The following is a 21,594-nucleotide window of genomic DNA, read 5'->3' as shown; positions in this document are numbered from 1 at the left end:
TGGTCTGTCATCTCACCCTAAGGGAGCGTTTGGAGGCATAGGTTGTGCAGTTCCTGACCTGGCACCTGCCTGTTTGAATGTAAGTTGTGAAATGGTGTTTTTCTAATTTGCATTCCTGTGTTAAATGTAAAATGATGATTTAAATGTCTAGGCAGGGAAGGGGGATTAAGAGCTATTTCCTGAATTCCATTCTTCTGAAGCAGGAACAATAATTCATATATGGAAATAGTATTCACTCGTAGTCTTTTGGGCCCTTCTCCATAAAATATGCTCAAACTGGCTTCCAAGCGAATAGATACAAAAATTCATCAAAACAAATATTTATAAAGCTGCAGAGAAAAGCAGGAGCATGAAAATGCAAAGAGCAAATTCAGGAGTAGGGTAGTGAAGTGCAATTTTTTTTTTAAAGCCTTCAGCAAGAGCAGTTTAAAAACACAACAGTTTCAAACAGAGTTTGCAAAACTGTTTACTTGGTACTGAACACATATGGTACTAGATGCCAGGCAAATTTCGTGTAGGGGTGGGGGAAGCATTCTGGAGCTGAGGTGTTGTGCTGTTCCTCTGTTGTCCCTTACCTTTCTGCAGGTGGTAGGGGCACACAGAGCAGGGCTTTACATGCTGACCATAAATGGTGGACAGGTTACTACTTTTTAGGGAGACCTGATATTACCTTGAGTAGGAGGGGGAAATAAGGTCAGGGGTCCCCAACGTATTGCTTGTGGGCACCATTGTATCCCCGACACCCTTCCTGGTGCCCAGCAAGTGTTTGTAGAAGGTGGATGGGAGAAGGTGGGGCAATTGCCTAGCAGGGCTTCTGATTGGCTGCTGGAAATCGCATTGGCAGGAAAGAGTAAAATAATGTTGTTTGAGTGGCAGCTGGCACCATAGTGCTGGTTTTATTCTCTTTCCCAAATAATATTATTTTAACTTCTCTCTTGTCTCTCACTTGGGCTTCCTTGGTGCATGTGTGGCTCTGGCTGCCATTTTGTGGTTGAACCCTTTGAACTAAAGGTGCCTACAAGCTCAAAAAGTGTGGGGCCCCCAATCTTTGTCTTTTAGTGCTAAGTCAGAGGTGTATTTAGACTAATAAAGGGAGTATAGTGAACTTTCCAGAGTTATGGAGCTTAGGCCTGAAGCTCTTTTCCACAGTCAATTTTAAGTCCTCATCTATTATAACATCTGCAGTTGACTGTGGCATTTTGGGAATGACTCCTCCATGGCAGTCTGCAAAAGAGTTCTATGTTTTACAGTAGTTTATTCTCATTGTGCCTCACAGATTAATCCTGGTTTTGTTCCCCTGCTTCAAAACTGCCCTCATGAAAAATTGAGCAGATAACTCATTCATTTTTTTCACAGTTGAAGGCTCAAAACTTCACTGGAGATATAGCGGTGTGAAACAGCAACATTACTCAGCTCATTATGGACAAATGTGCTTGTCATACAAATTTTTGCCATTATGGGCCTGATATTTTCGGGTTGTGCTTCTGACAATTTGGCTGTGACATAAGCATTTCTTTGGCCAACTGAGATTACACTTGCAGTGGGGGGAGGAATTGTGGCTAAAATCTGTTTTTATGCCCCCTTTTATAATTCTTGGTAATACTTTATTTCAATTTCTTTAGAGAATGTCTGAATGTATCCAGCTTTCATTTGCTGTTTGTAGAATTGGCATTTACACGGTAAGCAATGAGGTATCTTTTGAAACCTATCTATGTCTCTCGCAAATTATGGTAGTTCTTTGTGCTTTAGAGAGTTAGTTGCCCTGTTATTTCCGGCAAGTAATTGGCATATGTGATTAGCTAGGACTTACCATAGCAGGCTGTACTTCACTTATGCTTCTAGAAATAGACCAGCTTGTGAATATTGCAGATTTATATATTAATACAGACGTTTTCACAAGATAATGCATAGGAGATGTGTGACTCTTAGATAGTGGTTTAAATAGGTGTGTTACCGAATTCAGGGGCCTGCTTTATCAAGGCCTCACATGAATTCTGTAGTGTGAATATGTATCTTCCATGTTATTGTACACATTGTGTTGGACACATGCAATTCTTGGCCTAATTTCAGTCTGGCCAGCTGGCAGGACTGGAAGAAGTATGTTAGTTGTTTAAATGATAGACTTTTTGCATTGGTCAGCCAGATATTGATAGCAAAATCCAAACAAACAAACAAACAAAAACAAATAAATAAATATTACTAAAGGAATGGTGCACATGCATACTCCCTCTGTGTGTCCATGTTTCTCAAAGGAGTAGGGAAACAGAAGCACTTGTCTTTTAATCAGAGTTTCAGAGACGCTGTATGCATTCACATAACCATTACTTCTTTCAGCGTGGTGGTGACTAAAGAAGAGATGAACTTTGTGCTCACCACTCAGGTCGAAGGGCATTATCTGGAAAGGGTAGTGGGGTGAATCATAGATGCTGACCTGAGCACCTTGAACAAAGGGTGGATAAAGCAAGTCATAGATTTCTGTCAGCCAATGTGGCGTACTGGGCAAGAGTGGCAGCCTCCAATCTGGCAAACTGAGTTTGATTCCCCACTCCTCCACATGCAGTCAGCTGGGTGACCTTGAGCTAGTCACAGTTCTCTTAGAGCTCTCTTAACCCCACCTAGCTCACAGAGTGTCCTTTGTGGGGAGAGGAAGGGAAGGTGATTGCACGCCGCTTTCAGACTCCTTCAAGTAATGAAAAGCAGGGTATAAAAACCAACTCCTCCTCCTCCTCTTCCTCTTCTTCACCAAGAATATTTGTTGGCCACAAAGCTAGGAAGTCAAGACTAGGCCTGTGAATATGTGTGGTGAACTTGCTTCTTTGAGTGAAAGATTGCATTACCCAGAATAGGCGTGTCTCCTTCCCAGTCAATTGCATATCACTAGTTGCTCCATCTCTCCGTTGTATGTGTGCGTGATTCTAATTGGCTCATTGATATGCTGTAGCCATCTGTACGTTGGGCATTCAGTGCGATTGCTGCTTGCACATGGCAGGACCTTGCCCTGTGCTGGTAGCACTTGACAGGAGTGGGGTGGGAATAGGCATGTGTTTACTTCCCACACCGGCACTGTCAACACAGGAAAGATGAGGCAATGGGACAGAAGCTGTCACCTGCCTGGTCGGCATGGTTTGTTTGTATGAAGTGTTATTGTCTGTGTCGTTTAGAGCCTAGCAACGGAAAAGAGGAAGCCATACCACACAAGGCTAGACCAGGTTGGGGGGAAGCAAATAATGCAGAATGCAGGAAGTGCAAACCTCTGTCCCTTTGGGGATCTTCTCCCCCACACACTCTGAATGCTGAGAGATTTCCTCAGGCATTGCTAATTCCTCATTTCCAAGCCTAGCATTTAAGTCACAAGGATTAGAAACTTGCCCTTGGAAAGCTGGCATTCTAAGATTCTGAGGCAGGAAGCTTTACCAGAACTGTAATTTGTCTGCAGCTCTAGCTGAACCCACCATTGCATATTGGGTTCTGCTAGCTGCATGTCCTTTCAGTAAGCCAAGCTTCCTTCTCAAATGATGTGAGCATTTTCTGGAGCATTCAGATTTCTTTTGAAAGCTTCTCTGATGAACGGTAAATGTAACTTGCTTCTGAGATTTGATAGTATTATGCTTAGGAATTTAAAGCCACGGGGCCTAATGAGCTGCCTCTGTTAATTCTGTGCCAAAGGCCAATCCAGTGCTTGCGTACAGGAGGGGGGGGGGGGAAATATGTGCAAAGTGGTAATGGATGCTGTGAGCTGAGAGTATGATTGAATGTACAGGGCTTTGGGCTTTGCAGAAGGCGCTGGTGCTGATTCAGCAGTTGACAGCATTGAGATGGAAGGGCCCGTAGAGGGTGCACCGTTAAGCAAACTGTCTTTTTAAAAAATAGCTTTTCAGCATGGATCGTAGTAGTCTCTTATTTCAGCCTTTCTCAACTTTTTTATCATTGAGAAACCCCTGAAACATTCTTCAGGCTTCAGGAAATCCCAGAAGTGGTATGAATCTGCAGAATATGGTTGGGAAGCACAGCTGTGTACACACCTCCCCGGGGTCCCTCCCCTTCCCACCCCCTCCAGGCCCATCATTGGCCAGTATGGGAGGGGTGGTTGACATGACCTTATATGGTCATATCACCCAATAAATGTTTAACAAACAAAAAAAATATATTAAAAATTAAGGCTTAAGCAGCAATGCATAGAAAATGCATTTTCCCCCCTTTAATGCTCCTAAATCTGCATTGTCCGTCTGTAAAGATCTCGGTAAGGACAAAAGGGTGGGTGGGATGAGGGATTGTGCTTGGCCAGGCATGGAGAAACAAACTGAACCTCAGTAGTCCTTGCCTGCAACTCCGCGAGGATCACCCTTAGGCCTGCCTGTGACCTTCAAAAAATCTGGGAGGCAGTGATTGGCATAAACTGTGTGTCCCCAACCTTTTTGAGGCTGAAGTCACATTTGGAATTCTGCCACAGTGTGGTGGGCACAATAGCAAAATGGCTGCCATTAAATGGCTACTGCAGGGGGTGGAGCCAGCCGCAAAATACCTAGACACAGTGATCCAGGCAATGGTGACCCCTAGGCTAGATTTCTGCAACTCACTCTAAGCAGGCCTACCCTTATCCCTGTCCCGGAAACTACAACTGGCTCAGAATGTGGCAGCCAGGGTTCTTACGGGAACACCTTGGAGGGCCCACATTTAGGCCTGCGCTCCAACAGCTGCATTGGTTATCATTTGAATACGAGATCATGCCTAAGGTTCTGGTAATCACCTTCAAGGCCATATGCAGCCTAGGCCCTGAGTTTCTGAGGGACCACCTCTCCGCCTATGCTTCCCAAAGAGCACTATGCTCTATTGGTACCGACTGTCAAGCGTTGCAAGAACTCACAACAAGCTTCTTTAATAAAGGAAGCGTTTATTGAGAAGTTACTTCATACACCTAAGCTAAGAGAGTCAAATCTGCCTGAGGCCAGATTTGCCTCCCCTTATCAATAGTGTTCTCCCGCCTAAAACTTGAAAGTTCCCAAGGGAGGGGGAGAGGAGGCACCAGGTGCCATAAACCATAGTGTTAATTCTCGCACGTCCTTGGTCGCCTCCGGACAAGATAAGATGTTATGGTTACAAAAGGCAGACCCAGCCAGCAGGTGCAAAAGACAAATAATTCACAGCTCCCTGATAACAGGATGCAGCAACAACGATTTCAGGCATGCAAGCATAATATATGGGCCTTGGGTTACATAGGGCCCCAGGAACAAAATAGAAAAAGCAAAGCAAACAAACATGGAGAAACTCATGTCAGTTCATGGCAGGAACAAGCAGTGATCCTGACACCGACATGCTGGCTATCCTTGGCCCCAGGGAGGCTCGTTTGGTCTTGACCAGGGCCAGGGCCTTCGCCGTCCTACCTGGTGGAATGAGCTCCCAGAAGAAATTACGGCCCTGCCAGAACTAAAACAGTTCTGTAGGCCCTTCAAAGCAGAGCTCTTCTACCAGGCTTTCACTGGAGGCCAGTGAAGCAATCCAACCAATCAGAGCTCAGAGAACCCTCCCACCACCAACTACATCTCACAGAAAGGTGTGCCGAGCCACAGCACTGAAGTAACATCAGATAGCAAAACTGTGGAGTCAGAATGTTACACTTAAATGTTGATGTTGAAGGTTGAACTCTACTGTCAGAGGTATTGTTGTTGTTAGGTGCAAAGTCGTGTCCGACCCATCGTGACGCCATGGACAATTATCCTCCAGGCCTTACTGTCCTCTACCATTCCCCGGAGTCCATTTAAGTTCGCACTGACTGTTTCAGTGACTCCATCCAGCCACCTCATTCTCTGTTGTCCCCTTCTTCTTTTGCCCTCGATCGCTCCCAGCATTAGGCTCTTCTCCAGGGAGTCCTTCCTTCTCATGAGGTGGCCAAATTATTTGAGTTTCATCTTCAGGATCTGGCTTTCTAAGGAGCAGTCAGGGCTGATCTCCTCTAGGACTGACCGGTTTGTTCGCCTTGCAGTCCAAGGGACTCGCAAGAGTCTTCTCCAGCACCAGAGTTCAAAAGCCTCAATTCTTTGACACTCGGCCTTCCTTATGGTCCAACTTTTGCAGCCATACATTGCAACTGGGAATACCATAGCCTTGATTAAACGCACTTTTGTTGGCAGGCTGATGTCTCTGCTTTTTAGGATGCTGTCTAGATTTGCCAGGAATTGAGAGGGCCGGATGCCATGTTCTTTGTTTTCTTGATGTTGAGTTTCAAGCCAACTTTTGCACTCTCCTCCTTCACCCGCATCAACAGGCTCTTTAGTTCCTCTTCACTTTCTGCCATTAGTCAGAGGTACTATGTGTTCTCATTATATGTTCAAAATGACGATGTTCCTTGTACTGCAGCAGAAATTGCAATGTGAACCGCCCTGAGCCCCAGGGGAGGGTGGTATATAAATGTAATAGAATAAAAATAATAAATAAATAAAATGATCGCCAGAGCTTAACTTCAGTAACATAGTGAGTGGGTGGGCAGGAAGGGATGTGCCAGTGTTTGTCTCTTGTGTCCCTTCCTTGCAGACCCAGGGAATTGCTGATCACCACTGTGAATTTCCTCCAGGCCAGGCTGAATTCTGGAGATTTTTGGTGGTGGTGGGGAGATCACTTGGGCATGAAATTGGGGTCACTGTGGGTAGGCAGGTAGTTAGGAGTCTCTGCACTGTGTTGGACTAGATGATCCTGGAGGTCTCTTGCACCTCTACAATTCTACAGTGCAGGTCCTTGTGCTGTTGTGATAGCTGCTGCCATCACAACATTTTGCACACACAAAAAATAATCTGTACAGCCCATCAGATCTGCAGTAGTCAACAAGACGTTTTGCCCTATCTGGCCTTGCTCACTTCCCAAGAACTCTAGGCAGGTGCTGGAAAAGGTGTTAACAGGTGCCATGGTGCCCACAGACATAACATTGGAAACCCTGGCACAAACCATGCCTCTCATTTTTTCTCACTAACTGTACCACAGGAACTTGCTTCCCTTATGTGGATGGGGAACTGACTCTGCATGCAAAGCAAAATAATCAGGCATGTACGGTAGGGTTTGCCCGTCCTTGCTACAGCCTCCCTTATCTATTGAAATAACTTCTGGGGCCCAGTGAATGATGTGAGAGCTTATGATGCTTGGAACATTGCTGAAGTTAAGCAGGTGTGGACCTGATCAGTCCCTTGAATAGGAGACCACTTGAAGATCAATGCAGAAGTAGGATAGGGACATAAAGAAATGTCTTGGGAAAAGAAGCTAAAATGGCTGCATTGAAACTAGGGAGTCAAAAGACTAAATATGTGACGGTGATTGTAGTAGTGCTGAAGGACACTGTAAAAGCACATAAATATATACCAGGAATAATTGCAGACTTATTGTTACACGGGGAAATATTGTGTGTTTCTGCTCTGAAATGGAAGAACGGGCTTAATGTATAAGGACAAACCTTGTCAATGATATGGAACATGGTTTGAACTGTGGCACAAGCTTCATGTTTGTATAAACATTCTGGTGCAGCCAAAGAAGTCCTCTAGTTATTCCAAAGCCTTACCAAACTATGGAAAGTAGAAGAGCTGGATCCTACCTGCGAGGAATAGCCTGCTTTCAAAATGGAAATGGAGAAGCCTAGCTCGTTTTCATGGCTTGTTTTACCGTCCATTTAATTAATCTTTTCATTGGCCATGTGAATTTTTGAGGCGGTAGTCTAAACTCCTGCATCCCATAGTTAAGGTGGCATGGCTGAAGATAGCCTCTATCTATCACTTTGCAGTAAAAGTACTAGAGAGAGTCCTCTTTAAACAGATTCGAATGAGTAGCCCTGTTGGTCTGAAGTAGCACAATACAATCAGAGTCCAGTAGCACCTTTAAGACAACAAGGATTTATTCAAGGCGTGAGCTTTTGAGTGCTTGCACTTGAAAGCTCACGCCTTGAATAAATCTTTGTTGGTCTTAAAGGTGCTACTGGACTATGATCCTCTTTAAATAGATTATCAGTATATATCTCTGAACGTGGTATGTAAAAGTATCAGCTGTGAAGAAAGTTTCAAGGGTGTGAATGGAGATCTGAATACAAGTGTTCCTGTACTGTTCAGTACTGTTCAATAATTCATGCTTGTTCTCATAGGTATGGTGTAACAAAATGGTATGTAAACTGACGGATCAGAGTCTGCCAAGTCCAGTTGGCCTGCAGTGAAATATGGATGCAGGCCAACTGGACTTGGCAGCCTCTGATTTTTCATTTGTATCTTCTAACACCAAAGTTCTGATGGGTTCAAGCGAGGAAGACTGTGCTCAGTTATTAGTAATAGCTATTATTTACATTTATTTATTATTATTTATCCCTTGGACTGCAAGGTGAATAAACCGGTCAGTCCTAGAGGAGATCAGCAATGACTGCTCTTTAGAAGGCCAAATCCTGAAGATGAAGCTCAAATACTTTGACCACCTCATGAGAAGGAAGGACTCCCTGGAGAAGAGCCTAATGCTGGGAGCGATTGAGTGCAAAAGAAGAAGGGGACGACAGAGAATGAGGTGGCTGGATGGAGTCACTGAAGTGGCTGGTGCAAGCTCTGGGGAATGGTAGAGGACATGAAGGCCTGGAGGATCATTGTCCATGGGGTCGCAATGGGTCGGACACGACTTCTCAACTAAAAACAATTATTTACAAAAAGGTGCCTTGTTTTCCCCAACGCCTAGGCAGGAGCACACCAAATATCCATGTTGTTCAGCGACGAGACCAGTTTTGACTTTTCAAATGTTCTTAGAAAGCTCACAGGTGGGACACGATGGATGCTTACCGTTAGTCCTGAGTACGCATTCTGTACCACTAAACCTGATGCTTTTGTTTGTCACTGGCATGGCCTGCCGCCTCCAAGAGTTACGTTTTTTTGAAAACAGGGAGGAATTAGCCATTTTCATGCTTCCCTTCCCTCAAAGTTTTCTTTTCTCATTGAAGTCATTTCCAAACCCTGCTGGCCTTTCCTGTTGCAGCTGCTGCAACTTAGTAAATGATGGGTTGGGTATACTGTTCTAAGGATGTACTATCCCAAATTCTGTCTGATATGTCCTGCTATTTGGTCGCTTGTTTCTCTTGTGCGATGTAAATGTCAGGTATGATTCCATGATTCACAATGATGCGGTAAACAGCTTCTGTGGTCTTTTAACTCAGTGGTCCCCAACCCTTTTATCACCGGGGACCGGTCAACGCTTGACAATCTTACTGAGGCCCGGGTGGGGGGGTAGTCTTTTGTTGAGGGACGTCCTGCTGGCACCACTGACTTCCCGCCGCCCACTGGGGGGCACTGCCAGCAGCAGCTGCACAGTGCCACGCCGAGGGGGAGCCCCAGCCATGGCGGCTGCCGGAGAGCACCAAAGGTGAGCTGGTGGCAGAGTGGCAGGGCAGCCCCCGAGGCAGAAGCCAGGGAGGAGGACGAGGAGTATCCGACTGATTGACGGACCGGTCTCGGTCCCCGAACCGGGGGCTGGGGACCACTGTTTTAACTAATTTAGCACCAGGACTACATATGGAGCCTCAGTAAGTTGAATAATTTTTTAAAAGAGGGTTTGAATAGTTAATGTTTGATGCACAGTGAAATATTCAACTTGGGTGTTCAAAAGATACAAACGGAAAGCAAACTATGAAGGTGGTGTTTTCCAGAGCAAGCTTTTGCTAGCGTTAATATTTCTATCTAGACTTTGAAAGCAGTTAACGTTTTAGTGTGTGAAACATTTTCCCCTCCCTCCAACACTGTCCTTGAATTCTGGTATGCCGAGGGGTAGCACAAAGGCTGGTTTTCCTTTATAACTTTCAAAATGGTTTTTGAAAGATTTCTAGGAGATGAAATCATTCCTCCATCCTAAGAATTTAGATAACTCTTTGAAATATTATTTCCCCCTCTACAGTGAGAAAAACAAGTCTCTAACACTGTGTAATAAAATCCTTTAGATTAAACTCATAATGCAGCAAAGCTTGCAGTAATCTTTTGTCCCATGGTTTCCCATTGTGCGGAGGGAAAAAATTGAAATAAATGAAATACAGAGCTTTTAAGCTACATCCTGTGTACTCCTCCCTTTCCTGCACACAAGCAGTGAAAAATCCAAGTATGTAACAACGCAGGGGAAATATTTTTTTTTGTTTAACATTGGGTTCCACCATCTGTTCAGTTGTAATTGCCCTTGGCATATTGTGGCAGCTGCCAATAATAGGATTTTCGCCCATACCCCAACTTCAATACACTAATTGTAGAAGCCTTAAGTCCTAGTGGATAATGCACTGAAAAAAATCCTTGCTTCAGGAGGATCTCTTCATGATATAGCTATTTATCTATTGTGACATCAGGGATTGTTATCCCTGTGTGTCTCCTCATACTTTGAGTGTGTACTTACTGTGCGTATGTGTTAAGTGCTGTCCAGTTGCTTGGTCATCCTATGAATTAACATACTTCAAAATTTTGAATTAACATTATGACTTATATTAACCCTATGAATTGATGTTCTTCAAAAATTTTTCGTTCGCTGGGTTTCTCAGGACTTACAAACTGAGGGCCCTGGATACTTTGACTGAGTTAATCCATTTTATGTTGGGTATTCCTCTTTTCCTGCGGCCTTCAGTTTTTCCCATCATTACTGCAAATTAATGTAATGGATAACCAAGGTTGAGATACAGTGACTGGTACAAGGCCTATTAAACACACGTGACTGAGCAAGAGTTTGAAGACTTTAAGACTCACATATGGAAGTTTATTCACACTTATGTGTGTACGGAGAGCCCTTTGTGGCGCAAAATGGTAAAGCAGCAGACATGCTATTCGAAGCTCTGCCCATGAGGCTGGGAGTTCGAACCCAGCAGCCGGCTCGAGGTTGACTCGGCTTTCCATCCTTCCGAGGTCGGTAAAATGAGTACCCAGCTTGCTGGGGGGGGGGGGTAAAATGGTAATGACTGGGGAAGGGAATGGCAAACCACCCCATATTGAGTCTGCCATGAAAACGCTAGAGGGCATCACCCCAAGGGTCAGATATGACCCGGTGTTTGCACAGGGGATACCTTTACCTTTTTATGTGTGTACGGTGTTTGAAGTTTGGTGTACCAGGAAAACAAATAGCTTACTGTCTGAAGACAAATTCCATGAAGAATAAAGTGCCCATTCCTCTTTCTACAGCCGCAGAAGAAATAAGCAAGAAATGCTTGTTCTAGCAAGCTTCTGCCATGTCTCAGAGCACGTTCACCCTTATGTTGGGTTTTTCCTTTTCCTCGGTATGACTGGTAGTTGATAGCATTGGAAGGGCAAGTCAAAGAGAATGGTTTTCCATATTGCTGCCAGCCATTGGTTAGTGCAGTGGTTCTCAACCTTCCTAATGCCGCAACCCTTTAATACAGTTCCTCATGTTGTGGTGACCCCCAACCATAAAATTATGCAAGGGTTCTTTCACAGGAATTAAACCAAAACTTACCAATGGCGTGAAGATCCATTGTTCATGATTGAATATAAACTGTTTTTTCCCCAGGGTTCAGTTCTGCCTTTTGTCCCACCATGCCAATCTCACTCTTTTCTGCTGCTCCAGACAGATGAACGTTCCGTCTCGATTTACCCTGCAAGGCTGTTGTGCAGATGATTCCCCCCCCCCCAGCCAAGATGCTTGCCCTGCCGTGACGCCTGTGAAAGGGGAAATGCTGGCAGGGGCTCATGGGAATTGTAGTCCATGGACATCTGGAGGGCCGCAATTTGACTACCCCTGATATATGAGTTTGGATTTCCTGGAGGCTTCTGGGGACAGAAGGGATTTTCATCTGTGGGCAAGGACTTTCCTACCTCCTCCTCCTGTTGCAACCCAGATATCATCTTGAAATGCTTCTTCTGAGGAAAAGTGACGCCCAGTTGGGGGTCTGTAGTGGGAAGGGGGAGTCAGTGAGTGTTGCTGCCATCCTCAGAAGGCCATCCGCTGTGTTTAAGCCAGCAGGTATAAACCTCAATGAGTTGGATTTTTTTGGGGTGTCATCCACAGTCCCCCAACATCTGGGTCTGACAAGGCCTTCCAATGTCATTCACCTCCTGCCATTTCTTGGGCAGGAAAGAACTTTGTGATTGTACTCCCATGGACACTTATTTCAACTCTCTGAGGCTGTAACAGACGGCTCAAATGCCAACCGTGTGTTTATTCCTTGTTGGAATTACTTCTGTTGCTTCTTGTGACGGGAATGGTTCTGCTCGAACCATGGAACAATTGCTGTGGCTACTGAGAGAGAACGAAAAGGGCGGCTGGCTTACCCGCTTGCTGTTTGTGAATGGCTTATTGAACTTCTGGGATACTCATTGACAAGAGTTTGATTTGCGTCCAGTGGCAACTTGGAGATGCACAAGGGAGCTTTGACTCTCAAAAGCTCATATCCTGAAAATCGTGTTGTTCTCTAAGATTCTACGAAGACTTGAATCTAGCTGTTCTGTTGCAGATCAATCTGGCTACCCTCTTAAACTATCTTCATTGGCAAAATGTTACCTTGGAAACTGGGGGAGGTGGGAAAAAAGAAACCTTGACCTGAATGTCATTCCGCCAGAATTAAAGGAGCTCCTACTGAAATCTCAAGGGAAAGTGTATGAAAGGACTAAAAATGAGGCACAGGCCATTAGTTTTAAAGTTCTAAATATAGAAACCATGGATGATGTTAAGTCGGCTTGGATGGTTGTAAGTTGCAATAAGATGTGAATGACAGGAAGCAAGTGCTGGTTGGGCCTTTCCGCCTTTAGGAAGATACCCTTGTAAAGATTACGTGTGCTGGACATTTTTCCTAAACAGGATGTATGTAGATATAAATAATTGAATACAAACTGAGTTTCGTTTTAGGGATTTTCTCCCAGCTACATTTTATAGTGTGCAATCTTGATGGCGATGCATTTTGAATAATACTAAAATGAAATATTCGTGGCAGCATTTGAACTGTCCGTTCTGATGGTTGGAGGGAAGTTCTAAAAGAAGAAGAGTTGGTTTTTAACCCCCCCTCTTCCCCCCCAAAGGAATCTTATAATCGTCTTCCCTTCCTCTCCCCACAGCAGACACCCTGTGAGGTAGGTGGGGCTGAGAGAGCTCTGACAGAACTGCTCTGTGAGAACAGCTCTAACAGCCTAAGTTCACCCAGCTGACTGCACGTGGAGGAGTTGGGAATCAAATGTGGGTCCCCCCAGATTAGAAACTGCTGCTTTTAACCACTACACCAAGCTGGTTCTAGCAGATACGTTGCTCTGTTCAGGGTAATGTGATCTTTGAAAAAAAATGGTGATCTATTTACCTGGGGGAATAAAAATGAATAAAGTCATTCAGAATCAGCCATAGAATAGTCAGATCTAATGATCAAAGGACATATCCCAGAATGTGTATTTTCAATGGGTCTAGATCGCACCCAGTTAATAGATGATTCTGTTTCTAGTAAGGTTTGTTAGTGGGATGTGCCGACATATCATAGCTGACTTACAACAGCCCTTCCATGGGTTTTTCAAGACAAGAATAATTAAGAGGTGGTTTTGCCATTGCCTGCCCCTGTGTAGGGACCCGGGGCTTCCTCAGTGGTCCCCCATGCAAATACTAACCAGGGTTGACCCTGCTTAGCTTCCAAGAACTGCTGAGAGAGTTCAAGATGGGTAGCTGTGTGAAGTCTGTCTGTAGCAATAGAAAAGAGTCAGAGTCCAGAAGCACCTTAAAGACCCAGGAGTTTCCTGTCTCATCACCAATATTGATTTCTTTGGCCTCTCTGCATATCACGCCTTGGCTTATCCAATTACAGCTGCTATTGTCTTTCGCCTGCTAATGTCATTTGGCCTCTGAAATCACTCCACTTTCCAGTGTATGGGGCAGATGGACTCACATTCTAGCTGTATCTGACGAAGTGAGCAGTGACTCATGGAAACTCACACCCTACCACGAATTGTGTAAGTCTGTAAAGTGCTTCTGGACACTTACTCTTTTTCAAGAGCTGATGAGATTGTGCTGGCCTGAGCCATCCATGTTAAGGCAATTAGTTTTACTACTATATTGTATAACATATATCCGGGGGTGGGGTTGGGGGTGGAGGTAGTGGTGGTGGGGTCACTGTCGTCATGACCATGTCGCTTTATGTGGATGTTTCAGCCAAACCAGTAACAGGCTTCTCTTGTGGTTTACACTATAAAATTGTCTCTGAAAACAATGAGCGCCAAGATGCTTGACACGTTTATCTCTATATGTTTGTTTTTCATAGGACAGAATGTTCCTTGCCTTATGTTCTGAGTCACTTTGAGCCCTGTTCCTACAGCAGGGATTTCAGCCTTCTTGGCCCCCTCGCTCTCCGGGAGGCCAAAGTTGTTTGTTTGCACTAGAATAGGTATTCATGAACTGTTGAGCTATTTGAGTAGAAACGAAAACATCCAGCCTTTGATGGCCGTTTGACTGTCATGGAGCCAGTAGGCTAATTTTTGTTATATAAACTGAATATAATTATGGTCTTTTACGGTTCTTGAATCATCTTTCAACTAGGCTCTTAGGGGTAGTCAAACTACGGCCCTCCAGATGTCCATGGACTACAATTCCCATGAGCCCCTGCCAGCATTCGCTGGCAGGGGCACATGGGAATTGTAGTCCATGGACATCTGGAGGGCTGCAGTTTGACTACCCCTGCTCTTAAGCAATGGCTGCATTACGATACTGTTGGGCCTTGCAACGTTCTATTAGGGCCTCCTGTGCTTAAGGCAAACTGGGGTTGAGTGAGCTTGTTATTTGGTCCTTTGTCCTCCGAATTGGGCAGCTGTGGCCCAGCCAAGGTTTAAATCAGTTGGAAGGAATTCAGAGTGATAACCCATGTAGCATATGATGCAACATAGAAGAAGCAATATAAAGTCGTTGCACAACCATTATTAATTTAACACTCCAGCTCTTTCTACTTAGTTGCTGTACTCATCAGCTGTCTTCTTCAGGGGTTCAGTTCAGATGTCATGAAACAACATTGACAAATCCTTGGGTAGGTCAGGTTGTTCAGTCCTGAAAAAGGGGTGTCTGCGGGGTGGGGGACCAGCGGATGTTTTTGGGTCGGTTGGCCTCAAGCAAATGCCTTGTGGAGGAGCTCCCTTTGGCAGGCCCTGTGGAATTGTGGGAGTTCAGGCAGGGCCCTGATCTCTTCAGGGAGCTCCTTCCACCAGGTTGGGGCCAGGACGGCGAAGGCTCTGGCCCTTGTTGAGTTCTCACGTGCTTCGTTGGGGCCAATGATACACAGCCAGTCGGAGGTGGAGGTGGAGGTGGAGGAGCTTAAAGCTCTTTTGGTGGTATAGGCAGGGAGACCTATACATTGGGCCCAGACTGCACATGGCCTTGAAGGTGATTACCAAAACCTTAAGCTTATCCTGGATGCTTTAGGCTGATTCTGCACTGAGCAGGGTGTTGGGTTAGATGACCTGTATGGCCTATTCCAGCTCTATGATTCTATACTACTTGAGTACATTAGCATGTCCTGTAAAGTTTATGAACAGTCTTGTAATGGATATGTGCCAAAAGTGGATAGTAGAAAAGAGCAAAAGTCTAATAACATCTTTAAAAACTTCTGAAGATACAGCACCTTAAATATATCTGAAGAAGTAAGCAGCATCTCACAAATTTGGTTAGTCTTTTAAGATGTCCTTTTATGCTGCTGCAGACTAACATGGCTACCCAGCTTTATCTATCTCCACAGGTGGATAGGTTTCGGATGGGATGCTGCTAAAATCTACTGTTCTCAGGCCTGGCAATAAGTATCCGTGTCTGTCATTAAAACCTCTAAAAAGACGAGGAAAGGACTCTTCAGGAAGCAACAAACAAAGTTACAACTTTTTCCTATTTTAATGCAACAGGAAAAGACTGGCTTAGAATGTGCCTATTTTGGGAACTGAATGGCAGACAGTCTGCGTTATAGAAGATCCAGCTTCCTGAAGAATGCTTTGTAACTTCCCACAACGTGCCTTGAAAGTCCAATAATAAAGTCGGTCAAGACAAATGTGGGTGCCTAGTAGAAAGCTATTTGTATTATGTTAAACAGTGTCTGGTGGTGGAAGAGACTTATTAGAGTTTTAAAAAGTAAGCATAGGCTGGTGTAAGCAAGAAAAGAAAAAGATGGATGTGTATGATGTACGATGCCCTTACATCTTAAGTCTTGGGCAATAAGGCAGAGTATAAATTAATAAGTAGAACTAAAATAGGTGCTTGCTTGAGTAATGCCTTGTTGAGTCTATCAACTTGTATCTATTCTACAGGTATCAATAAGGCTAATTGACAATAAAATCAGAGTCCAGTAGCACCTTTAAGACCAACAAAGATTTATTCAAGGCGCAAGCTTTCGAGTGCAGGCACTCGAAAGCTCACACCTTGAATAAATCTTTGTTGGTCAAAGGTGCTACTGGACTCTGATTTTATTGTGCTACTTCAGACCAACACGACTAATTGACAAGGCTTTCAAAGGCTTGGGCCTTTGAAGAGTAGTTGTCTCAGTGATAGGTCCAATAGCCTAGTGGCCCAGAATCTGCATGATGAGGAGGAGCTGTTTTTTTATACCCCACTTTTCACTGCGTGAAGAAAGAAGAATTGGTTCTTATATGCTGCTTTTCTCTACGTGAAGAAGTCTCAAAGTGTATTCTGAATTCCTCAAACATTCGCTTTCCCTGTGAGGTAGGTGAGGTTGAGAGAGCCCTGATATTTGCTGCTCGGAGGGGCCCTCTAATCATCCACACCCTGGCCTCAACCAAAGACCTGGTGGAAGTGCTCTGTTTTACAGGCCCTGTGGAACCATCAAAGCTCCTGCAGGGCCCTCAGCTCTTTTGGGAGCTCATTCCACCAGGTCGGGGCCAGGACCTAAAAAGCCCTGGCTTTGGTCTAGGCCAGGCTAACCTCCTGTGGGCCGTGAACCACCAACTGATTTGTGCTCACAGCGCACAAGACCCTGTGGGGGGGGGGGGGGCATAAGGCAACAGGAGGTCCTTCAGATATGTGAGTCCCAGACCACGAGGGGCCTTAAAGGTCAAAACCTTGAACTTGATCCATGCCGCAACTGGCAACCAATGCAGCTGCCCCAGCACTGGCTGGATGTGGGTCCTCCAAGGCAGGGGTAGTCAAACTGTGGTCCCCCAGATGTTCATGGACTACAATTCCCATGAGCCCCTGCCAGCAAATGATGGCAGGGGCTCATGAGAATTGTAGTCCATGAACATCTGGAGGACCACAGGTTGACTACCTCCGTTCCAAGGTGTTCCAATGAGGACCCTAGCAGCTGCATTTTGAACCGGCTTCAATTTCCAGATCAAGGACGAGGGAAGACCCATGTAGAGTTAGCTACAGAAGTCAATTCTGGAGGTGACCGTTGCATGGATCACTGTGGTCAGGTTTCCCGGGCGCTGGGTTTAGTAGGATTTCTGCAATGGGAAGGGGGAACTGGTAAAAAATCCATCTTTGCACACCTACAGAAATGCCCTTGTAGGTAAAAAACAGGGTCGGTATCCAGCCCCAGTATTCAAAGCCTGTGTAGAAGCGAGTATTAAAAGAGAAGAAATTGTGTGACCAGTCAGGTTTTTCTTGCAAATCAAATATTCTGGAGCTTTTCACTTGGCTAAGGGCTAACTGTTATTCTCGGCAGCTTAGAGAAAAGTGCAGTAATTATGCAGATCTGCAATTATAGAACAGTGTACATTTTCTCAGACTGTGATGGGACCACTAGAGGGTGCAGTTTAATCTTTTATGAGTCAAATACCATGCAAGGAGGTTTATGCCAAGACTGCTGAACGCTTTTTAATGTATTCGTAGGGCTATGATGATACAGACATTTCATACATAAGTGTAGAAGATGATGAGGCTACATGAATAGGTATGTTAGCCTAGAAAACCTGCATACCATTATATGTGTGTTCTAGAGTGGTTCTTTGTATTTAGCTGTTAAAGCTCCTTCTGTGTTTGATAACTGTACGGCAGTGTAATAAATGATACAGCTAAGTAATAATAAAACATAAAATGGGCTCCAGAAAGGAAGCATTGGGGGGGGGGGGAGAGATGCCTAGATGAACCTTCCTCCAGAAACAGTTCAATTCATGATTTGTCATTTGGATCCTTGAGAATTCATTCTTCAGTAGCCAATGACTGGTTGCATCTTGCTTTCTTCAGCTTACTTCAGGTATGTCAGTTCCTTACCCATCAGTTGAAGGAGAAACAAACTATTAGCAAGCACTTCCCCTAAGAACCAACTCTTCTTCTATTTTAATATTTATTTATTTTGTATTTGATTTTTATACAGCTCTTCTCGAACAGGACGGTCTTTGAGTTGAAAGGGCAATTTATGGGAGCGTGGTCCTTTTGTGAGGTTACACTGCAGGAAGGTGAGGAGGAAGAAGCTGCGGCCGGGCTCCAGACTTCTGGTAGAGGGAGGAACCTTATCCTGCCCAGAGAGGTCCAGCCCCCTTTCTCAGACTTCGGCCCCGGCCTCTTGAATCCATCTCAGGCACCACCAGGAGCTTGGCAATCCCCAATATATTTTCTCAGAGCCAGAAATGGCTGCCAAAGCAAAGGGAAACCTGGAAAGAAAGGAATCCTTACGCGGGCTTTGCACAGTCCTTTCACTAGATCCAGGTGTAGTAGCTCTCAGCTAGGGATGCCATCTTCCAGGTCAGACCTGGAGATGCTCTGGAATGACTGCTCATCTTCAGATGACAGAGATCAGTTCCCCTGGAGAAAATGGCTGCTTTGGAGGGAGAGACAGTAGGCAGTTTAAGATGGGAATAAGTATGCAGGCTCCACCTCCTTCCAGCAGGGAAGCCATCAGTGGACTAAACCAGGGGTAGTCAACCTGTGGTCCTCCAGATGTCCATGGACTACAATTCCCATGAGCCCCTGCCAGCAAATGCTGGCAGGGGCTCATGGGAATTGTAGTCCATGGACATCTGGAGGGCCACAGGTTGACTAACCCTGGACTAAACCACTCATGCTTGAGGGGGAGAAGAAAGAGGGAAATGGCCAATTTCCAAGCCTAGCTAAGGCAGCAGGGGACTCCTTCCAACCCGCCCCGCAGACCCCTAGTTGGGAAACACTGCACTATACCATGTTGCCTCTAGTGCTACCAGACCGGTAGTTAAAGAAAGAGGGTTTGCATCAGAGCACAGACAAAATAACAGCTGATATAAAGATTAAATTAAAGGTAATCCAAAATGTTGCTAACTGCTGAAGCGCATAGTACAGAATGTTGATGGATATGTAAATATAACCAGCTTTGTGTGGCGTTGGCATGCAGATTTCCCAGATGATGTAAACTGGATATATCCTTATTTGTTTCACGCCCCAGAAGACAGCAGTAATTTTCAATAGGCAGTCTACCAGCGAAGTGGCACCCCTGATCACACAAAAGTCATTTACTTTAGCTTTGCAGCTAAGAACGAAGCACTTACCTGCACACCTGTGTGTTGCCATGCAGCTTGGCTGAATGATGGGTTTCAGTAATGATGGGTTTCAGTAACCAAAACTGGTTGAAGAATCCATGCTTTTCCTGATGGAACATGAGTCTAGGCCTGCAGTCCTGAACACACTAACTAGGGAGAAAGTCTCACTGACCTTAATGGAATTTCCAGTCATATGCTGACAAGTTTCTTGTGAGGATAAAGTAGAAGAGAACAGTGTAAGCCACTTGGGGTCTGTCCTGGAAAGCAAGTTGGAGAGTAAATGATGTAAATAATAAAGAGTTGGTTTTTACATGCTGCTTTTCACTACCAGAAGGAGTGTCAAAGCGGCTTACAATCGCCTTCCCTTTCTTCTCCTCACAACAGACACCCTGTGAGGTGGGTGAGGCTGAGAGAGCCCTGATATCACTGCTCGATCAGAACAGCTCTATTAGTGCCGTGGCGAGCACAAGGTCACCCAGCTGGTTGCATGTGGAGAAGGAGGAGGGAATCAAACCCGGCTCACCAGATTAGAAGTCTGCACTCCTAACCACTACACCAATCTGGCTTGAGAATGTATGTATGATTGCACTGTGGATGTACAGATTGCAGTGCACACCCTCTGAGACAGAACTAAGTGTATATACCCCAACTTAATTGGGACTCTGCAGTTTTCTTGGTAATAGTAATGGTTGTCCTCTAACTTCTCTCACTATTGCTGAGGCTCATGTACCCTAATAATGAAAATTATTACTCCCTTTTCCTATTTGTTCTTCTAGAAAACTCTCATCCACAAATTGACACCATCAGGTTATTGGTGTCTACCCTTACAATGAAATCCGGTAATTATTTCTTAGCTTTATAGTTTTTATAATAAATCTTTTTTTTAAAGAAGTTATGCCATGTATCTGCAGGATGAGGGCGCTGCTGTGCATGTATATACTTTGTTCAGCTGTGAGAATGTTTTGAATAAATAAATTCTCACCAGCATGTTTCCTGTCGATCTCCACTGTGTAATGACAAGATGACCAAAAAATTAGGCTGTGGTTAGGAAATGGGTTGTACAAGTCTGCCATTAGCTAGCAGTAACTAAACCACACATTTGCTGGGAGAAACGTTTTGTGAAAACTTGTCCAACTAGTTCAGGTAAAGAAATCAGTCTGCAAATACATCCCATTTTCCCCTTTTTATTTTTTGGCTGTGAACAATTTTCTGTAGTCTCGGATAATCATTTTCTGCACTGGGAGTGCACATTTGTTCTTTGGAAGAAGCGTATGCGAATGGAGATGGTAAAAGTGGCCTTGCGGAAAAGCGGTTCCATCTTTCCAGCCTCCCACCACATCTGGACTTTGGCTTTCTAGAGGAGAGGCAATTTCCTTAAGACTTACTAGAGATTAAGATCTGTAGCCGAGAAAGAAAGCCAAAAGAAGCTGAGATCATAATAGGAAACAAAGCCTGAAACAGTTTGACTATTATACTTGCTTACAGTCATCTAAACAACATTAAGAGGATAATTTATTATTCAGGCTACATTTTAATTTAACTGTCAGATTGCTTACCAGTATTAAGCACCAACATTTGAAAGTCATCTTGATAATCTGACTAAGGCAGCTGTGCAAATATGAATGAAGGGCGGCTGCCCAGATCTTTCCTCTCTGCCACTCTAAGAGGGACAAATGTATTTTCATTGTATGGTGTCCCCATCGCTTGGAATACTAAACATCCCTGCAGATGGAGGAGAAAATAGAGTTGCCTTGCCTTACATTACGTCAGAAGTAATGGCTTCTATTTTTTACGATTTTTTACGATGGCTTCCATTTTTTGCCAGTTTATTGGATTTACTTGGACACTGTATCCCAAGGTTAAAAACTGTTTTTCCTATTTTTAAAAACATTATGTCGATAGCAACATAGATGAACCAGCCATGAAGCTTACTAGGTGATCTTGAGCAGGTCCTTTCTCCTAAGCAGATCTGTAGTGAGAAATACCATGAGGTAATGACATTTTGTCCTGTCCAGCTGGGATGATTCAGGCATCTGGAATTCTTCCACAGTCTACTTTCGATGCAGAATTGATTCTGTACATCCAGTGGGGCCACTTTCCTCTTAGCAGCGCAGCTAATCCATGTTGTAGGCGGCTTCTGTAAACTTGGGCTCAGCAGAAGCAGTGTTTAGCAGAGTACAAGGAAGAATAAAGTTAGGAGGGA

General features: G+C 44.6%; 1 protein-coding gene across 4 annotated transcripts in view; it reads left to right on the top strand.

The window, feature by feature from the left end:
• Nucleotides 1-21,594, top strand: part of ARL15 (ARF like GTPase 15) — a 160,173-nt gene that overhangs the window by 20,699 nt on the left and 117,880 nt on the right. For 2 of the 4 annotated variants that reach the window (XM_077347103.1, XM_077347100.1), the window contains one exon: nt 1,623-1,679. The exons of 1 other annotated variant lie outside the window; for it this stretch is intronic. In XM_077347103.1, the coding sequence (XP_077203218.1) occupies nt 1,623-1,679 (57 nt within the window). Of the gene's footprint in view, nt 1-22; nt 80-1,622; nt 1,680-21,594 lie in introns of all 4 variants that reach the window. One more of the 4 variants, XM_077347099.1, reaches the window with a different exon arrangement.

Source organism: Paroedura picta, chromosome 7 (genome assembly GCF_049243985.1).
Source record: "Paroedura picta isolate Pp20150507F chromosome 7, Ppicta_v3.0, whole genome shotgun sequence".
Lineage (NCBI taxonomy): Eukaryota > Metazoa > Chordata > Lepidosauria > Squamata > Gekkonidae > Paroedura > Paroedura picta.
Note: the sequence above shows the minus strand (reverse complement) of the source record. Positions and strands in the feature narration are given on the sequence as shown.